At 45.9% G+C, this 20,293-nt stretch overlaps 1 protein-coding gene across 2 annotated transcripts in view; it reads left to right on the forward strand.

Moving 5' to 3' along the window:
* PAQR8 (progestin and adipoQ receptor family member 8) overlaps nt 1-19,492 on the forward strand; it is a 38,490-nt gene extending 18,998 nt beyond the window's left edge. For both annotated transcript variants that reach the window (XM_070586224.1, XM_070586223.1), the window contains exon 2: nt 16,275-19,492. In XM_070586224.1, coding sequence (XP_070442325.1) covers nt 16,307-17,371 — 1,065 coding nt within the window. In that variant the 5' untranslated portion in view covers nt 16,275-16,306 and the 3' untranslated portion in view covers nt 17,372-19,492. The remainder of the gene's footprint in view (nt 1-16,274) is intronic.
* Nucleotides 19,493-20,293: the final 801 nt, after the last annotated feature.

Below are 20,293 nucleotides of genomic sequence, written 5' to 3' on the forward strand. Positions count from 1 at the left end.
GCACCACTCATCATGCCACGCTGAGGCAGCATTCCACATGCCACAACTAGAAGGACCCACCACTAAAATGTACAACTATGTACAGAGGGGATTTGGGGAGAAAAAGCAGAAAAGAAAAAAAAAAAGATTGGCAACAGTTGTTAGCTCAGGTGCCAATCTTTAACAACAACAAAAAAGATATCCTCCTGTACCTCCAGTTTCTCCCAACATACAGTGCCAGTGCTAGACAGGCTTCTCTTTACCCCCATGGTGAAGTGATAATGCATGGGAATGTACAGCCATTAGGTGTAGATATATGTCGTTAGATGGTGAGAGCAGTACTGAGCAGCAAAGAAGGAAAGATGAGTGGATTCACTGAGGGTCCACTGGGCAAATACATGTGCTAGGCTCTAAGTGGGGAGGAGAGGAAATTTAATGCCATGTGACCCAGTACTTGCCTATAAGAAACTTAGAGCCTACTAGGGGTATAAGAAAAGGACCCAAACAACTACAGCACAGAGTTATATGTGATGGTGTCATTTAAGTAAAGCAAACTGAATGTTGCAGGAGAACTGACAGAGGATATTGCTTTTTCTGGGTAAATTGGAATGCCTGGAAGAACCAGCATCTGAGAGGTGACTGCAGGGATGGATAAAGTTTTCCGAGGTAGAGATCGGGAGGGGCCCATTCCAGGTAAAGGGAACAGCCTGGACAAAGACCTGAAGAGGAATCCCCTTCCTGGCATATACCCAAGAAGACGTGTACAAACTACCCGGCAGCCCTGTTTGTCAAAGCAATTAACCTGGAACAACCTGCGTGTCCATCCACAGGAGGAGGAATAAATAAATTGTGGTATTTGAAAAACATTCAGAAAAAAAATGAATCAACTAGAGCATCACGTCACAATTAGTGTGGAAAAAACACAACCCGTATCTTAAATGAAATAAAGAAGGCTGCAGAATGTTAGGTACAAAATTTATCTAATGGTTAAAAATAAACAAAAAATATATAGTTTATGGATATTTAGTTTCATGATGTTTTTATTATATTATTCCATGTAGTTATATAATTTTATAGTGTCATAATGTTTTCACGTGAAAACATTAGTGGGAATAGAAAACACCAAATTCAGTGTATGACTGCTGCTGGTGGGGAGGGAAGGAAATGGATGGAGACAGAAGGCTTGGTCGCAGTTGCATCTATTTTATAGACAGGCATACACTCATATATGCACACATACACACCTTATATATATACATAGAGATGTTTAAATCTAAAGTAAATCTGACATGTCAAGAGTTTTGACAAACAATTGTTTGTTCTATTATTCTCTATACTTTTCTGTATACTTGAAATATTTCGTAGTTTCAAAATGAAAGAGAAAGTCACATGGCATGTTTAAGAATAGCGAATGGTATAGATCAGTGGTCATCAAGCTTTAACATGACCCTTGGTAAGAAATGTCTTTTATTTTAGGAACCAGGAGTTTCATGTCGGTTCTTCTGCCTAAGATGTGGGGCACACCCTGACATATTCTGTTCTATTCACTGTTTTCTTCTGCACGAAAGCAGGCAGTGGGTGATGCTTGAAGATGCAGATTAGGACCAGGACATGGGAGGCTGTGCCTGCCAGCCTCAGGAGTGTGGGCTTTAGTTGGCAGAGAGGAGAGGGCTCCTGGTGGCTTTGAGGCCTGTCATCTTCAGAGCTGAACTTTAGCCAAATCAAACAAGATGGAACTGGAGCTGGAGATCGGAGGATGCAAGGTCAGTTAGGAGGTTATCTTGGACAGTATGTGAGCCTGCAGGGGAGGTGAAAGGAAGGACTAGATTTTGGATATCCTGCTGTTTAAGAAAAAAAAGATTTGATGCTTGGGCTTTGAGGGAAGCAGGAAGAGGAGGAGAAATTTCACTTTGATTTCAAGGCTTGATGACTGGGAGATTGATGATACCAGTAACAACTTGGTACAGCAGGAGAAGTCTGGTTTATATACACAATGCTTCAGGCACTGCTGGGACATCCAGATGGATCTAGTAAAGTCTGGGTTGAGGATTAAAAGCCATGAATTCATAATGGTTTCATGATGTTTTATGGTTTTCCATAGCAGTACATAGTACCTGGTGAGGAAAAAAGAGAAATTAGGTGTGATCGAGGTGGGGCTGTGCAGGCCGACCCAGTGAAGGGGTGGAGGGTGCGGAGGGTGAGGAGGGCTGGCCAGGGTAGAAATGAGTGGCTGGACTGGGGCTGGTTTGTGTTGGGTTGGCAGTGGGGCCAGATGAGTCAGGTAGACTAAGAGAGGAGAAAGGTTGGGGGACTGGAGCCCAGAGTATGTTAGCACTTGTGAGGAAGTAGAACAGGTGGAGGTCAGGAATGTTGTGATCAGGAAGGAGGAAGCTCAAGTCTGAGATCTTGGAGCTAAAATAATCCTGAGTGATGAGTAATCACTGCCTTGTAGGACTTGCAGGCTAGGCAGGTGGGTAGTTGTACTATATGGAGGTGAAAGCTGGAGCTGTGTGGCCGTTCACAGTTAGTGATCTGAACTGAGTAGATTAACTTTTCAAATGAAGCTCCTCTATGGAATAACTAATGGTTTTTAACCAAATCAGCTACTGATTATGATTACGACTTCAAGTTGTAGAAGCAACCACGCTGGGAAGTGGAGAGGAGTCTTCAGGGGTACCCTCGGGAGAGCCCTCGTGGAATGTCCTGGGAGTGAGGCTCTGGAAACACACCCAGGATGTGACTGTGAGCCAGGATTCCTGGTCCATCATCAGCTCAGAGGTAGCCAGGCACTCACTTCTGATCTAGCTCTTCCTTTTCCACTCATGTTTGATGGACTTGCTTTTTTTGAGACACAGGTAGCTGAACTCTTGGGGCACAAAAGTCAGAAGCAGTGGGGTCTGCCCATACCTTAGGGCTGATTTGGTTTAGGGCTTTGAATAGGTCACTGAAAGTCTCTATGCCTCAGTTATTCTCACAATCAAGTAACATAAACTAAAATGCTTTTGAAAATGTCTTGAGTAATTTCCTCGTGCAACTCAATGAGTTTCGCAATTTAATGTAAAAAAAGATGCACGTACGACCAGTTACAGCATAATGCTAAGAGGGTATAACAGGACATGATGAATCTGCTTGAGGCTGTTGCTACACTTCACAGAGGAGGTTATATCTGAGCCCAAATGCGAGAGAGAAGCAGGTTTTGCAGGCATGGAGGGGTACAATGAACATTGGTGACGCGAAATGTGTGGCTCGTTCAGGGAACCAGGACAGTCTGTTCTGCCTTCTCCTATGCAACAGGAATCAAAAACTAGGTCTCCTAATTCCAGCTCCAATGTTATTTCACTTTATTTTTCTTCTGCCTGACCTCTCTGTTTCCTGCATCTTTGTTAGGCCTTCTTGTGCACAAAAGTACAGATGGTAACAGAAGATGGAGCAAAGTGAGCTGGTGATTGAAAATCTAGTTAACAATTTAAATACCGTTATGGACACCTATCACGTAGATGAACCACCCACAGATAAAAAACATCCAACTCGAATGTTGTTTCCTTCTTGAAAAATAGCTCACATTTTCATTATCTAAGATCTCCCCAGTTTTACCTTTAGAAGTAAAGAGGACTAAAGGAGAGTCTTATTTCACTGTCTTTGAACAATTGTCGATTGATGCATTCTGGGGCTCCTTTACTCTGGCAGTTGCTGATGGGAGAAATAAAGGATGGGTGAGTCAGTGCTCCCTCTCAAGGAGCTTGCAACCCAATACATAGGAGAGACAAGGCCCTACACTCACAACAGTGAAGTAGCGTACGAGTCCGGACGTTCTGCTCACCAAATGTGTGGAATAGGTAGATAAACCTTCAGGGAGAAAAGAAATCAAGATGGCCCAGAGAAGGCTTCCTTCTCCGATGTGGAGGTGAACTAAGGCCTGGAGGATATCTAAAGAGAAACTGAGAACGAAGTGACTTGCTTGATTCTTGGTAGCAAATAAAAAGTCTGGGTCTTGGGACCGGCGGGAGAGTGTACTGCCTTAGCAGCAAAAGGGTTAAGTTAATAGCTAGGGAAACTGCATTCCTCGCATAGTGCTCCAGCCCAGGCTTCATTTGTTATCAGATTCTTCTGCTATGCAAAGTACAATTGCAAGATTGATCTCCTGCCAGTGGAAATCTGCAGCTCTCCTCAGGCTTCACCTGGGCTGGCCCGGTCCCGGCAGGTTTGCGGATGGGTGATGGAGCTTCCTGTGGGCGAGAGGGCTAAATGAAGCTGGGAGGCTGCGTAACTGAAGCCAAACCGCGGCTGATGAAGCCAGTGGTTACGCTCTTAGGGAAAGTCCTGGGAGACTCCTGTCTCTGGGCTTTAATTAACAGGCATTCCAGACAGCAGAGCTTACCTTTACCCAAACAAGAAGTCTCCGAAGAAAAATGGTCATCACACCCCCCAACCCCGTTGATTGACCAGTGTGTTCTAAACTGTCCCCAGCTCCTCCGAATTCTCCCACTAGAATTAAACACAGATGCTATTTATTGCACGTGGAAGGTGCATGCTGTGTCTGCAATGATGCATTTTGAAAATAGTCCTGCTCGAGTTGAGGTGTGGGAGGTATAGGAAGTAACAATAAAGAAAATTCAGGAATCCCAGCTAGAGAGCTCCAGCTGGAGGAAGAGAAGAAAGCATTCGGAGAAGTACGCTCTGCTTATCTTCCCTGGGGCACAGCAGCAAATTAAGATTGTCTTTCCTGTCTCCTTCTGTCGATATTATGGGGAGCTGCAGAGGAAAAGATTCAGAGGTAGAGAGGTCACTGAGCCCGGAAGGTGGCATGTGCTCCTGGCACGTCTGTGGCACAGAGGTGTACCTCACCTGTTTTATAGTCAGGGTTCAGCCACGCCAGGTACCCATATGGTCAGGGGTTGACTGATTTATTAAGGCCATTTGGGCTTGTGTGCTGTGGGGAAAGTCTTGACAGTATTGTGTAGACTGGCTTTTCCAAGCTAAGAGAACGTGACAACTGCCTTAACAGTAGATGTCATGTAATTTTCTCCCCTTCGCTGCCCCCCGCCATGACTGTTTGCTTACATTATGGCAAATACAGCTAGGTAACTCCTACTAATAATTTTATTAATATGGTCGGCTAACTAGTTGAGCTCAAAATCCACAGAATAATGCAAATATGTATACCTTTATAAGTATTTTTTGTGGGGGAGGGTGTCTTAATATCCATTGTACTAATTAATCATGTTTTACCAATTTTTACATGTTTATGTCAAACATTCCTTTGTAGAATAGCAATAACTTCACTTTTTAAGTTACAAAAGTAGTAAATGTTCATTGTTGAAAAGTGCTATAATGATAGTATCTACCTAGAAGAAAAGTAAAATTCCTCTATAGTCCCACCACTTAGCAATATCTGTGGTAATGTTTTGACTATATGGAATTCCATGGTTTTTCTGTGCCATATGTATATATTTACTAAAAGGGGATGCATACTTTTAACTTGCTTCTTCCTTGTAATGGTGTCTTTCATTCATTTATTCGTTCAATAAATCTTTGAAGAGCATCTACTGTGTGCTAGTCAGTCACTGCTCTAAGTGCCGGGCAGCTACAGTGAAAAGACAATGGAGTCCACACATATTTCATGTGCATCTTTAACAATAAGTGTAAATATATCTATATAATTATTTTAATAGGTGCATGGTATTCCACTGTATAGATTTATCATAATTTATTATGTCAGATCTCCTATTTCTGGATATCAAGATGCTATTTATGTGTGTTAGGTTTTCTTAAATATAGGGAGGATATGTGTTGACTGCTGGTAAATCTGAATCCATGTTAAAATTATTGCTGCTAATAATAGGCTTCTGCTGGTAGTGCCACTCCTTGAAATATGATTTTATAAACAGTGATAAGATCCTTGGCCGATGTGGCTACAAAGATCGGTGTGGGTCCAGTGGCCTCTCGCTTAATGGATGACTGTGGAGATCCTGGAGCCATCTGAGGCTGTTTGCAACTCCACTTCTGTCTCTGGTTAGACCCAAGGCTGCTCAAAGCATGGTTCTGGTCCTTATAACTAGACATTAAGTTGGCATTTTGGTTGCTGTTCCTTCTCAGCCTTTTATGGTTCTGCAGTGATGTGTGAGGCTGGGCTTCCGTGGATTCTGGAAGCATTTCTTTTGCCCTCTTTGATGGAAATTGCTGTTCTTTTGTTCTCTGTCCAACAACCAGCAGGCCACCTTCCTGCCATCTGTGTGAGCTGCTCACACAGTGACACGAGGTGATGTCACAGGATCTGTCTGTTGGTGATTTCAGCACACTGCCTGACCGTCCTTACAAAGCAAACACAGCCCAGAGGAATTAGAGAATTTCACGGTGTTACAGCTTGGGGAGATTACACCCCCATTTTATGGACACAGACCCCGAGGCATGGAGAGGTTGAGTGATTTGCCGAAAGTCCTGTAATGAGTGGTAGAGCTGAAACTAGAAGTCAGGACTAATTCTAATTCCTGGTCCAGTGCTTTTCCGGGGAATCAGCTTTGCCAAGTTTGTGGTCCGTTCAAGTAGAGTCCTTGTGAGAGACCAGGAAACGCCATTGCTCTGGAGTGCTTCTGTTTGGCCTCTAGATAAAATGTGATCACTACCAAACTGTGTCCGTTTCCCAAATATGGAGCTTTTTATTTAATTCTCTCCTTTGTTAATCAGCGAAAGGCTTTCTGGGTAGCATGCTACAAGTGTAGCAGAATTCAGTGACTATTCCCAGTGTCAGTGTGCTTTCCTCCAAAAGCCTAGGAAACGACCTCAGGCTGTAGGTTTGTGATTGGAATGCACAGTTCTGCAAAGCCGGCCATCTTTTAAGATGAAAGAGGCCCGTGGGGTTTATGATCTGGGTTAGACCCACTTGGGTTGTCTGATAGATCCCACTCAGATCTTGTGGCAGTTTTCTTCTCTCGGAGAGTCCTGGAATGTGATTGACAGATAAACTCTGGCGAAGAGCTGGGAACCTTTGCAGCCCTGATTGCTTTTGTAAGGCCAACTGCAAATTACCTTTGATAATGAAGCAGAGCAGCGGTGCAGCAGCATATCTGAAGTTGCATATCATCGAAAGGTATTTGAGTTTAGTCTTAGAGTGCATAATGGTTAGCTGATCAGGCTCTAGGGCCAACTGCTTCGGTTACCTCCTGGCTCTGTAATTTACTGTGTAGCCTTGGGCAAGTCACTTAATCTCTTGTGCTTGTGTTCCCTCACCTATAAAATGAGAAGGATGATAATAGTACTAATGCCTGGGAGGTGTTGGGAAGTTTAAATGAGTTAGTATTTGCAAAGTACCTAGAACACTGTCGGACATGTGATAAACACTATATAAGTGTTTGTTATCTCTGTTATTCTGACATTTTCATTTCACTCACTTATTTATTCAACAAGTTATTGGAACATCTGCTATGAGCCAGGCACAGTGATAGGTGATAAAGGATCTTACAGTTTATTGGGCAGAGAGGCATAGAACGTAAACCAGGACATCGTAGCTATACAGTAAGGAGAGTGCGATAATGGAGGGCTAGTGCAGTGGTAGGCTAGTGCAAAGGAGACTCTGGGGGGAAGGCTTCAGGGAGGAAATTTGGACTGGGACATGAAGGATGAATAGGAGTTGGCCAGTGGGCATCAGTGGTGTGGGCATGTGCACAAGCACAATGGACTGAGAGGATGGCAGAATTCCTGGGACACCAAATAAAAGTGGCAAGGGTTGGGGGGCCTGGCCTGGTGATGCAGCGGTTAAATTCGAGTGTTCCACTTCGGCGGCCCAGAGTTTGCTGGTTTGGACCCCACGTGCAGACATGGCACCGCTTGGCAAGCCATGCTGTGGTAGGCGTCCCACATATAAAGTAGAGGAAGATGGGCACGGATGATAGCTCAAGGCCAGTCTTCCTCAGCAAAAAGAGGATTGGCAGCAGATGTTAGCTGAGGGCTAATCTTCCTCAAAAAAAAAAGAAAAGTGGCAAGGGTGGGGATGGTTGGGGACAGTCACGGAGACACACAGGTGGAGACCAAAGGAATGGCCTCCTATATCATACAGAGATTCCTGTGGGAGATAATGAGGACCCAAAGTAGAACAGTGGCCGCAGCAGCAGCCCAGTGCTCCCACTGAGCGGGAACCCAGCAGGTGGAGGAGGGTGCGAGGGGCCATGAGGGCAGGGAGCGTACCTGGTGTACATGACTAAATCTGCTCCTGGGAGACTGGAGACGCACCCAGACGCTGCTCTGCTCGTCCACACGGCTCCTCTCTGAACGTTAAAGGGTTATTTATGGGCATCTGACACACGTTTTTACTGTGTTCATGGGACCACAAGAGTCACCAGAAACAGGTCATTTCACTGTTTTATTTAACGTTACTGAAAAGGAAATGCACGCTGGGTAGTTTTCATCAGTCAAAACTAGGTAAATAAAGCCAACCTTAAAAATGCATACTTTAGTTGTGATTTCTTTTTAAAAAGAAAATCTAAATACACAATTTTTGGCTAAAGTATCGAATTATTGCCGTGAACATAGATTTTTACCCTGCTTTTCTCTTTCCATTTTTTTCTCAGAGTAATTGTCTGAGAAAATAGTTTTAAAGGAGCATCTGAGATAAAATGTTAAGATTAGACTCCCAAATAGTCCAAAGCATGATGTAACATTTTAAAACACTTTCTTATAAACATTAACTGAATTCATGAATTCATGGTGCAGATATCATACCCAGGTTATTAAAATAGAGGAGTTAAATAATAGTTCATATTAAAATAGAACTTTTAATTCCAGTTCCATTATAATGAGTCTAATTAAAATTCTCTACAAAGCAGTTGGGTGAAGTATTATGAGTCCCAGAAATGTAACCAAAAATGATAAATTCCTTTTCAGTTTTCAAAGATTGCACTAAAATCAATTATAAGGCAGGAAACATACATGACTAAGTTGTAATCCTTCTGTGGGTTTAGTTCAGATGTTACTAGTACTGCAATGTGCATGTTTTGCCTCTTCAAAGTACTTTCCAACTGCTGCCCGTTTTGTTATTATTTATTCTCTTATTTTCCTAAGAGATGGAGAGACATCACCTCCTCCTACCCCCCCACCCCCACCACCACCACCACCACCGCCTTTTTCATGAGGAAAATGACACTGAGGAGTTGAATGTCTTGGGCTTGGCTGGACAGCTAATTGAGTAGAGCGAATAAAAACAGCCAGAGCTCCCAACTCCCAAACCATTATTTCTTTTTTCCCTCAGCTTCGCCAAACAGAAGGAAATTGATGCCATATGTCTGGGCCTGAAGAACTGTTCATTCAGTAAATAATTATTAGGTGTATAATTATTTTATAGGCTGCATGCTGTTTTTGACCTGGGAACTTGCACACTGCGCAGTCCTGGCCCCTCAAGGAGCGACTGGGGAAGTGAGCAGAGGAGCCAGTGATGGGGCGTCAGGAGAGAAGTGTGCTGGGGGCAGGCCAGGCAGCTGGGTGCTGGGGAGAGCCCTAATCCTGGCCTTGGCGTAGGGAAACGTGCCTCGCCTGGCAGAGCTGGCTCCCGGGCAGAATGTTGATGACCTGGGGTTGCAGGGCCGAGGGTGCCGAGGTTGTCACTGGAGATAGTGTGGCACTTTTGAAAAACTCCCAGTATTATAATCTAGGCCATCGAAGCTGCCTGGAGGCAGGGGCCCTCTCTGGGTGAGGAGGGTGGAGTAGGAAAGAGGTCGACAGAAGGGCCTGTTTGCAGGTTAAGGGTTTAGAGTTTGTGTTGTAAATAATGTTGAGCTACCGAGGGATTTGTGGAGGGGAGTGGTGATCAGATTTCCATATTTTTTTTCTTTTTTTTGAGGAAGATTAGCCCTGAGCTAACATCTGCTGCCAATCCTCTTCTTTTTGCTGAGGAAGACTGGCCCTGAGCTAACATCCGTGCCCATCTTCCTCTACTTTATTTGTGGGATGCCTACCACAGCCTGGTGTGCCAAGTGGTGCAATGTCCGCACCCGGGATCCGAACCGGTGAACCCCGGGCTGCCGGAGTGGGAACGTGCAAACTTAACCATTCCACCACTGGGCCTGCCCCAGATTTCCATTTTTAAACTGTCACCTGGATGTGGTTTGGAGAATGAAGTGAGGGTCTGGGGACATGAGGCAGGGGAACCATTGCTTGAGCAAGAAAGCTCCGTTATGAGTCTGCCGTTTTCATCATCTACATAAGTTCATTTTGAAGGCCTGGATTAAGGGAGAGCAGTAGAAATGGAAAGGACGAATGGATTCGGAAACGTGGAGATAAAATCAGCAGGCCTAGATGACTGAGTAGATGTAGCCGGATCAAGGGGGCTGGGCCGGAGGAGAAGTGTAAAGACGTTGAGTTTGAAGTGCCCGTGCAATACTCAGTTGGACAAATCCAGAGCCGTCGGATATTTGAATCCAAACCTCAGGAAAGATCTGGCTGGAGGCAAATGTTTGGGAATACAGGTGCTAGCTGAAGCCAGGGGCATGGGAGAAGTACCCGTGTGAGAGGTACCATGGATGCAGAAAAGGAGGCAGATGGCTCCCCGGGAAAACCACAGTTGACAGGGATGGTGGGAGAAGAAAACAGGCGAGACCGGAGAGGGTAGTGTCACTTAAGCCAAGAGAGGAGGCATTGGTCAGCTGTGTGAATCCCCCGGGGCTCAGGTGACAGAAAGGATTGAACAAGCTAAAGCTTCAGGGATGAGAAATGACTCCCATCCTCCCTCTGCAGCATCACATCTAAACTCCTTATCTAATGCTGCAGGCACCTACCCCACTCGCTTCCTCATTCCTCCCCAACAGCACCTCTTCTCAGGGGCCCACAAAGAAGCCACGCCATTCATACGCTCACTTTTCAACCCTTTCCTGGAACGCCCCGCTCCTCACCCCTTCACTTGTCTAAGTCCCGTCCAGCCTTCCAGGCCCAGCACAAGTCCTGTTTCCCCCACGGCTGCCCCAGCGTGCCCTGAGTGAGCTCTGCTCTCTAGAGACCTGTTTGTATTTCACTCTACTTGACACTTGATTCCATGCAGTCTGCTGATGTTGGCTGTTGATTCATGAAGTTTGACTCTTCTCATAAGCTGTTTGAGGTAAGGAGTCTTATTTTATTCTTCCTCTGTGGCCTTTGTGGCCTGGAATATTGTTGAGCAGACAATCCTTGCTCTGAAAAACTCTCTGGTTGATCAAAATTATCAAGACTTGAGCTTATCCAGGTCATGAGGATTCGTGAGGGAGATTTACATTTCAGCTGTCCCAGCAGAGAAGTTGGAGTGTACTGTGTGCAAGGAGATCATTCTAAGATGCGTCTTTGTCAGCTGATGGAGGAGTGCAGGGGGACAGAGGCCAGGAATGACGGAGGGGCCCTTACGCAGAGCTGCCACCAGGAGGGCTGGAAGATGTGTGTCTACGCCCACATCATGATGCCAGCATGTGGTTTCCTCCAAAACACGCTCTCAGACTTTACAGCTGGCCCTTTGAAGCCTACTTCTGGAAGCACTGCCCATTCTGGCTTGGTGAAAGTAAGGCCTGTCTGGGGTAAATGGATCGCATTGGGCAGTTGCTTCTGAAATTAGTGATGAAGAAAGAATTATAACTCATTACCGTCGCTGTGGCTGTGGTGGCGGCTCTCAGATGAAGGGGATTTTGTGGCAGGGAAGAGGTAGTTGCTAAGCAATAAAGAAAGAAAGAATCCCCTCTCTCTCTTAGTTTAGAATTTTTCATGACCCTGGACTTCCAAAGGGAATTATAGACCCTTTTCTTCTGTAGAGAGAGGACCTAGGTCTTTGCAGCCCTCCCATTGCTGAGGGAGGAGACGGGTCATACTCTGAGTTGGAGGCCATGGTGGTCACGTCCCTGGAACATGGAAGTTCCTTTGTCGGTGTCCGGCTACATACTCCAGAGGATGGAGTTATAAGGAGACTCCGGGACTGGTGTGGCTGCATTTTGAAGATCCTTGAAAAAGTAGGTCTCATTTTCAAGTGAAATGATGGGTCTGTCAATTTTTTTTACTGTGGACCTTTTCCACGGAAATTAAAGTTAATATCCTTTTGGTCTTGTACCTCTCTGCTTCTTAGTTCTATAAAGCTCTTCCTAGTTTATTTTCCACAAGCAGGAGAGAAGTAGAAATAATTTTCTGCAAAGGACTTGTCCACAGAAAGCCCTGAGGTTCGATTGGTGGTATGAGGACTGGAGGAATCTTGAGGTCAGAGCTCTGCCGACAGGTTTCTGTAAACTGACAATAAGGCAGTGTCATGGTCTGTCCTTTCTCTCTCGGAACAGATGGAGGCCAGTTGGTTCCCAGGTCTGAACTGTGCTCAGTTCCAACCATCAGACAACCAAAACCCAAGATTTCAGTCTTTAGAAATTCAGTTGCGCCGTTGGTTTATAAGAGCCTGCAATTGTGCTTGGCACCCTGTTGTAGAGGCTCTGAAGAGGAGCACAAAGTGTGCGCTCCTGTGTTATTTAACTCTGGATGCAGAAGTGTCTCCGTTGATTCGGGTGCCCAGAGGTGATGGAAACGTCCTTGATCTTAGATGGCAATGCAGGTGGGACCTATCAAGGAGCATCTTTAGGGGTTCCTTCTTCTATATCTCATATCCCCAGTGACTCACCTCTATTTCTCCCAACCACAAAAACAGACCGATATTTTCATCTGATTCCCTCTCTGCTTCACAAGAGTTGGCAGAAGCCTGTAGCTAAAGAACAGAGCCCTTTAATTCCCCCATGCACCGACAAGCCCCGCTCCCCCAGATTATATGCTTCTCGGCCAACAGCAACAGGACATCATGTTCCAGGCCTAGCCCTGCGGTGGGTCCACCTGATCCCAGGGCGAGTGTACCCCACCTGTTCCCACCTCCCCTGTCCCTTACCCCTGCTGTGCTTGGTCACCAACTGCCCCCAGATCAGTTGGAGGATTCTCCATCCAGCCCTTCACTCTCAGGCGCCCGGATCCCTCTGCTGGCTGACAGCAGAAGCACTACTGAGCTTTTTCTGTTTGTTTGTTTTTAAATGGCTTTATATATTCTGAGGACCATTTTTCTTTCTCCCACTCTCCCTCTTTCTGTCTGTCTTTTTTTTTTTTTTTTAAAGATTTGATTTTTTCCTTTTTCTCCCCAAAGCCCCCCGGTACATAGTTGTATATTCTTAGTTGTGGATCCTCCTAGTTGTGGCATGTGGGAGGCCGCCCCAGCATGGCCCCATGAGCGGTACCATGTCCGCACCCAGGATTTGAACCAGCGAAACCCCAGGCCGCCGCAGCGGAGGGTGCGAACTCAACCACTCGGCCACCGGGCCAGCCCCGCTTTCTGTCTTTCTGACTGATTCTGTAATCCTTACTAAGTTTCTCTTGGGTTCTTAATTCCTACATTGAGCACCAGTCCATGGCCCGTTCCTAAAAGGGAAACACTGGTCAGTACTGGCTAAACAAATGACCCAATACAGTGTTACGGGGCCACCACAGAAGTAGGCACGTGTTGCAGAGGGGGCACTAGATCCTCCACTGGTGAACCAGCCCCGTTGCTCGCACCAGTGTTGGTCCTAATAGTGGCCGATGTTTTTGTGGACCTGGAACCCAGCACTTTGTTAAGCACTCTACAAGCATTACATCATACGGTCCTCGCATCAGCCTTGTGAGGCAGCTTCTGTTTGTCATTAGCTCTGTTTCCCAGATGACAGAGCCCATGCTGGAGTTCCACGGCTTGTCGATGGTGGGTGGGGCTCAGGGTTGGAGCTCAGGTTTGGAGCTCAGGTCTCTGGTGCCAGTGTCCTACTTGGACCTGCACAGTGAGAGCTCCTCAGGCGCTCAGGGCTCTCCAGGGCCTTATCTCAGCTTCAGTTCTTTGACCTTACTCGCTGCCTAGAGATCTCTTTCCCCCTCATCTTCTCTTGGGATTTCTGACTTTTCCTTCAAGACAAGGTTCAGGGGTCACTTGGAGAAGCCTGTAGACTCCTCCCTCCCCTACCTTCTATTTTGGTTGTGTTTGCGGAGACCCAGCCTGTGAACCGGGGCTCGCCTCCCAGGGAGTGCTCATCCTGTTAACTGCCCAAGGCGGGTCGTCTGCTCACGAGAAGTGCCTTGCCGTTGTCAGGAGGCAGGGCAGTAGGAGAGAAAGGGTTTCTTTATTACAGCTTGCTAGCCGGAGGGAAGATGGCCGACTCCTGTCTGAAAGAACCATCCTACAGAACAAAGACTACAGGCCAATTATATGCATGACTGGTCTCCAAGTGGAGCCTCCATCTGACCTTCATTTGTCCTAGTTCCTGACAGTCCTTTGTTTTACTGGATTAGATGTGCGTCAGAGAATGGAGCAAGGCTTATACCCTGATCTTTCAAATGTCACTGATGATGGCTATCAGCATAGACTCTCTGCCTTGGGGGTCATCGCATTCTTAGAGGACTCAAAAGAACAAAGTTAGCATCTTATTGCTGCTTGGAGGGACCACAAAATCTACAGAGCATGTCTGGGCTAGTTAATCAGAGGTCATTGGGAGTTACAGTAAGGTTTCTTTTCTACAATGTGGCTTCCCTCACGTTGTGTTGAGCCGGTACCAATCCCACATTTTGTCACGATTTCGCTACTTGTCTGTCTGCCCCAGTCGACTCTGACCTTCTTGAAGGCACGGAGTCTATCTTATCAGTCTTTGTCTCCCCAACACAGAGCCCAGCTCTCAGTAATGATAATAACATTAGTACTTAACATTGACTGAGCACCTGTTTTGGGCCAGGCAGAGCATTCGTATTTTAGATTCTCTCATTTAACCATCACAACCACCTATATGATAGGGGGAATTATTACTCCCATTTTACAGATGGAGAAACTGAAGCTTGAGAGTTCTGTAACTTGCCCAAGGTTACCCAGTAAGTGGCCAAAACCAGGCTGGACTCCAGGTCTCCCTGAACTTTTTTTACATTTTATTAATTTTCATGCCCTACATTTTAGACCTGATTAGATATTTTTCTCTTTCAATATTAAGAGGGGTGAGCAGGAAGATTAAATTTTCTTCCCTAAAATTAGTGGTGCCTTGAGAAGCACTTGCTGCCTCTCTCCTAGCAGAAGGGCTTGGAAGGAAGGGGGCCATTTAGATAAATCAGGTTTTGAACTTTTCTGAGGAAAAGAGTTTGGGAAATGTGAAGTACAGAAGGTAACTGGAGAGATGCTGAAAATCCATTTCTTTACTCAGTAAAGGCACATGAAATTTTGCTGCTATTTTATAAAATAATCACTGTGCTTCTCTGGCTCATCTATCATCCAAAAACTCTAAGTGTAAGTTAAGCTTTTTCTTTTCTTTTCTTTTCTTTTTGTGAGGAAGATTGGCCCTGAGCTAACATCTGTTACCAATCTTCCCCTTTTTGCTTGAGGAAGCTTGTCACCGAGCTAACATCTGTGCCAATCTTCCTCTATTTTATGTGGGACACCACCACAGCATGGCTTGATGAGCAGTGCTAGGTCCATGTCCCGGATCCGAACCTGCGAAGCCTTGGCCGCCAAAGCAGAGCTCATGAACTTAACCACTACGCCACTGGGCCAGCCCCCAAGTTAAGCATTTTTGAGACCTGAAATTCATTGAGTACCCAGGATTTAGGTACCCAGGAGAGACAAGTCTAAAACTACTTACTTTCCAGAGCCTAATTTAAAAACCAAAAACTAAACAAAAAACTCAATCTTTGCAATTAGATTTTATGTTAAATTTAGGCCATGTGTTAATTTTGTTCAACAGCTAAAATATTTCCCAGGAGTGCCTTGGTCTTTACCAACCTAATGGATGACTCATTTGCCTCTCTTTACTTTGAGGTTCAAGTTACCTTTGCTTATCTCAGATTTTCAAGTTACCAAATAAATTAGTGGATAATTTAAAATGAGGTGCTCAGGAAATGTAGGCTATCATTAGTAATATCAATATTTATCAGTTTCATATTTCGATAAAATATTTCAGACTATTAGAGCCTGCCTCATGATTAGATTTTAATAATATCTAGAAAACTCCACAGCCTTTAAAGGTACCCTTGCTTACCTCTAGATATCGTTAAAAGAGGGTGGCTAACATTCCCATTTTACAGCCTGTGACTGCCTCACTCTAGTGTGTAGAAGTGACAAACTCAGAATGTTAGGGTAGTAAGGGATCTTGGTCCAACTCTATTGTTCTAGGGATTAAAAAAATGGGGCTCAAAGAAGCTGTCTACAGCTCCCTGACTCCCCTAATGCACTAGGAAGCCACTTTCCATTAAGAAAACCCACAGTCCCTTCGCTGTCTTAGCTCCGTCCCTCTCTCACTGCGTTCTTGCCCATTTTACTTTCCTTCCTGTAGGTTGCGTGCCCGTCCGGCCGTGCTGTGGAGCCATGACCACCGCCATCCTGGAGCGCCTGAGCACCCTGTCTGTGAGCGGGCAGCAGCTGCGCCGTCTGCCCAAGATCCTGGAGGATGGGCTTCCCAAGATGCCGTGCACCGTGCTGGAGACAGATGTGCCCCAGCTCTTCCGGGAGCCTTATATCCGCACGGGCTACCGGCCCACGGGACACGAGTGGCGCTACTACTTCCTCAGCCTCTTTCAGAAACACAACGAGGTGGTCAATGTCTGGACCCACTTGCTGGCGGCGCTGGCTGTCCTCTTGCGATTCTGGGCCTTTGCCGAGGCTGAGGCCTTGCCGTGGGCCTCTCCCCACGCCCTGCCCCTGCTCCTCTATGTCCTGTCCTCCATCACTTACCTCACCTTCAGCCTCCTGGCCCACCTGCTGCAGTCCAAGTCGGAGCTCTCCCACTACACCTTCTACTTTGTGGACTATATTGGCGTGAGCGTGTACCAGTACGGCAGTGCCTTGGTTCACTTCTTCTACAGCTCTGACCAGGCCTGGTACGAGCGCTTCTGGCTTTTCTTCTTGCCAGCGGCTGCCTTCTGTGGCTGGTTGTCTTGCGCTGGCTGTTGCTATGCCAAGTATCGTTACCGGAGGCCTTACCCAGTCATGAGGAAGATCTGTCAAGTGGTCCCTGCAGGGCTGGCCTTCATCCTAGACATCAGCCCTGTGGCACACCGAGTGGCCCTGTGCCACCTGGCTGGGTGCCAGGAGCAGGCTGCCTGGTACCACACGCTCCAGATCCTCTTCTTCCTGGTCAGCGCCTACTTCTTCTCCTGCCCGGTCCCTGAGAAGTACTTCCCGGGTTCCTGTGACATTGTGGGCCATGGACATCAGATCTTCCACGCCTTTCTGTCTGTCTGCACACTATCCCAGCTGGAGGCCGTCCTCCTGGACTACCAGGGGCGGCAGGAGATCTTCCTGCAGCGCCACAGCGCCTTGTCCATCTACATGGCCTGTCTCTCCTTCTTCTTTTTGGCCGCCTGCAGCGCTGCCACCGCAGCCCTCCTGAGGCACAAAGTCAAAGCCAGACTGACGAAGAAAGATTCCTGAGGCTGGGAGGTGGGGAAAGGTGTGGAGGTGGCCCACTGTGATTCCGGAAAACTTGATACGACAATAGGTGTTGACTTTTTGTTTTTAAGAGTTGGCTTTTAAATTAATACGTATTTCCAAGGGTATGCTATGACTATGGCATTGGAAAGCCAAAGGATTCAAGAGTTTTGTTGTTGCTATCATTGTTAATAAAAGGAGTATTCCTTGTCCCTCTGGGTCATAGCCTTATAAGGAACAGGAAGGGAAGGGACCTTGGCTAAGATTCATGGAACACTGAATTAAAGAGAACCATCTTCATGCCTGAAAATTTAGTAGAATTCTGAATTGGACTAAAGTGTAAGCAGGTGGCTGGTCCACACTCTGTTGGAATGGCCATCTTACTATGCTGCTCTTTGGTAATTGAATAAATTGACCCAAGGACCTGATTTCATATTGTCCAGGGTGGAGAAGTCAGAATCTTCAAGATGATTCAGTGAAACCCTTAGACGTAAGGAACTACTCAGTTTACCTGATTTCTGGTCCCTTCTCTCTCACCTGTTCTAACACTGACCCTTCTCTCAGGATGACATCTGCCTGGCTGTTTCTCTGAAGAGCTGTTCACTCCCATCCGTACCTTGCATTGTAATATAGAGGACCAGGAAGCAGTCATCCTTCCAGGAAATGCTTGGATCCATGTGGACATTCAGGAAGCTTATTCTCATATAATACTGATGTAAACGGTACTAGAAAGTTCAGTGCCAAGAGCCAAGAGGCCTAACCAACAAGCATGGATACTGTTTGGTGTCATGGGACCCTTCTGTTTTCATACCTGTGGACTGCAGGATTGCTTAAGATCTCTTAGGGCTGCCTTACAGGACAAGATATCGGGGGCTTGCCCCAGGGAACCTTCTCCAGATTTTGACCATCTTCAAAAAGCCCCTGGTAGAGTGAATTGGTTCTTCTTTTTTTTTTTTTTTTTTTTTAGGAGATTAGCCTTGAGCTAACTACTGCTAATCCTCCTCAGTTTGCCGAGGAAGAGTGGCCCTGAGCCAACATCCATGCCCATCTTCCTCCACTCCATACATGGCTTTTGGCAAACGTTGCCATGTCTGCACCTGGGATCCGAACTGGCGAACCCCGGGCCGCCAAGAAGCGGAACATGCAAATTTAACCGCTGCGCCACCGGGCCGGCCCCTGAATTGGTTCTTAGAGTCCCACTAAGGATCTGATTATTTCAAGAGGAATCCAAAGTCCAGCCTCTTAAATAGATGCTGCCCCATGAAGGACTCATGTAACCACCCTAGTTCAGGGCTCTCAGATAGGCAGTTGTGCCTCAATTTAGAGCAGAACCCTTAAAATAATCAAACCCCAGGACAGGCGAGCTTGTGTGCTCAGTGTGGGTTGGTCCTTGAAGGTTCCTTTGGGTAAGAATGGTGAACTGGACACCTAGTAGGTGGAATGCTCTGCTTGGAACATCACCGTCCAGCAGCTTCTATGGCAGGTGGCACTTGACGTGTCCTGGCCACGCAGCCTGCTCTGAGGACTGACTTCCGCACTGATCCAATGAAGGGGGCTGCGTTGATCAAAGCACCGTGGAAGCCTTCTCCACAGGGGCCACTTTTCCTGTCAGTATGAAGTCCCAATTGACCAAAAAGAGAAGCGGTTCATTTTCACTCCAGTTTGATGAACCTCTATTACCAGGGTACTTTATTGTCTTCAAATTTTTGTTTTACCTTTCCCTGAGAGATTTGTGGGGTTTGTGCCTTATAAATGGGAACATATAAACACTTTACTTACTATATAGCCACACGCATTTTCAGTCTGGGATTAATGGGATAAGAACAAAAGGAATTCATTGTTTTCTAACCAGTGGATGAAAGAAATTTCAGAAAACCAGAATTGCTTCTCTCTCAAAAGACCCTCTCAACCTATATTTTCAGGGGGAAAAAAAAAGATATTCAACTGAAGCTTTCCTATAATCTTTATATTAAGAAAGTGTCTGTCTTGTCAGTTACGTAGTTTTTCTAGATGGGTTTCTCCTGTGAATCCTCAAATACCTGAACTTCTGTGCTACCCAAGTGTTTGACACAAGCTTCTGGTGTTGATGCCAAATTCACCACAAATAAAGTTAGCAAAACTGAACCGGGTTGAGCTAGACAAGGGAATGAGGGGGTTGTGCAAACACATTTCAAGTCAAAGTTCAGTTTAAAATGGGGGACTAGAAAGTCTTTGAAATGTTTGTTATTGTGGATTGAAAGATCATATTCTTTTAAAAGTTGGAAGGAAGATGTAAGTCAAGCTTTTGGATGTAACTGTGGTGGTCATGGTGGGCAGAGATCTTTAGGCCAAAGGCAAGTACTTTTTATGAGAGAAAACAGGAAGCAGAGCAGTGATCCCCAAGTGCAGTCCACAGACCAATGCCAGCTTGCTCGCTGTCAACGGTCTGTGACAAGATAAGTACAGACAGACTAACTTTTAGATATTGCCATAAAATTTTTATTTTAATTTACACAAGGATTGGTCCCTCAAGTGATTGGAGAATTTTTTTTTTTTTGCTGACAAAGATTTGCCTTGAGCTAACAGCTGTTGCCAATCTTCCTCTTTTTGTATGTGAGCCACCACCACAGCATGGCCACTGACAAAGCGCTGTAGGTCCACGTCCAGGAACCGAAGCCTGGGCAGCTGAAGCAGAGCATGCCGAACTTAACCATTAGGCCACCAGGGCTGGCCCTGGAAAGCTTTTTAAAAAGGTTTTCACCAGAGCTATTTGAGAAGCTTTGAGGTAGGAGACTATGTCATTAGAAATACCAGTATCCCATTAGAAATATGTAAACAGGAAATGCAGATGTTTTTAACTACGCAAACTTTTGAGGGCTCACATACTCCTTTTAAAACATTTTCATTAAAATGAGCGTATCAGTCAGGGCCGGCCCCATGGCTAAG

The sequence above is a fragment of the Equus przewalskii genome, chromosome 19 (assembly GCF_037783145.1).
Source record: "Equus przewalskii isolate Varuska chromosome 19, EquPr2, whole genome shotgun sequence".
NCBI lineage: Eukaryota > Metazoa > Chordata > Mammalia > Perissodactyla > Equidae > Equus > Equus przewalskii.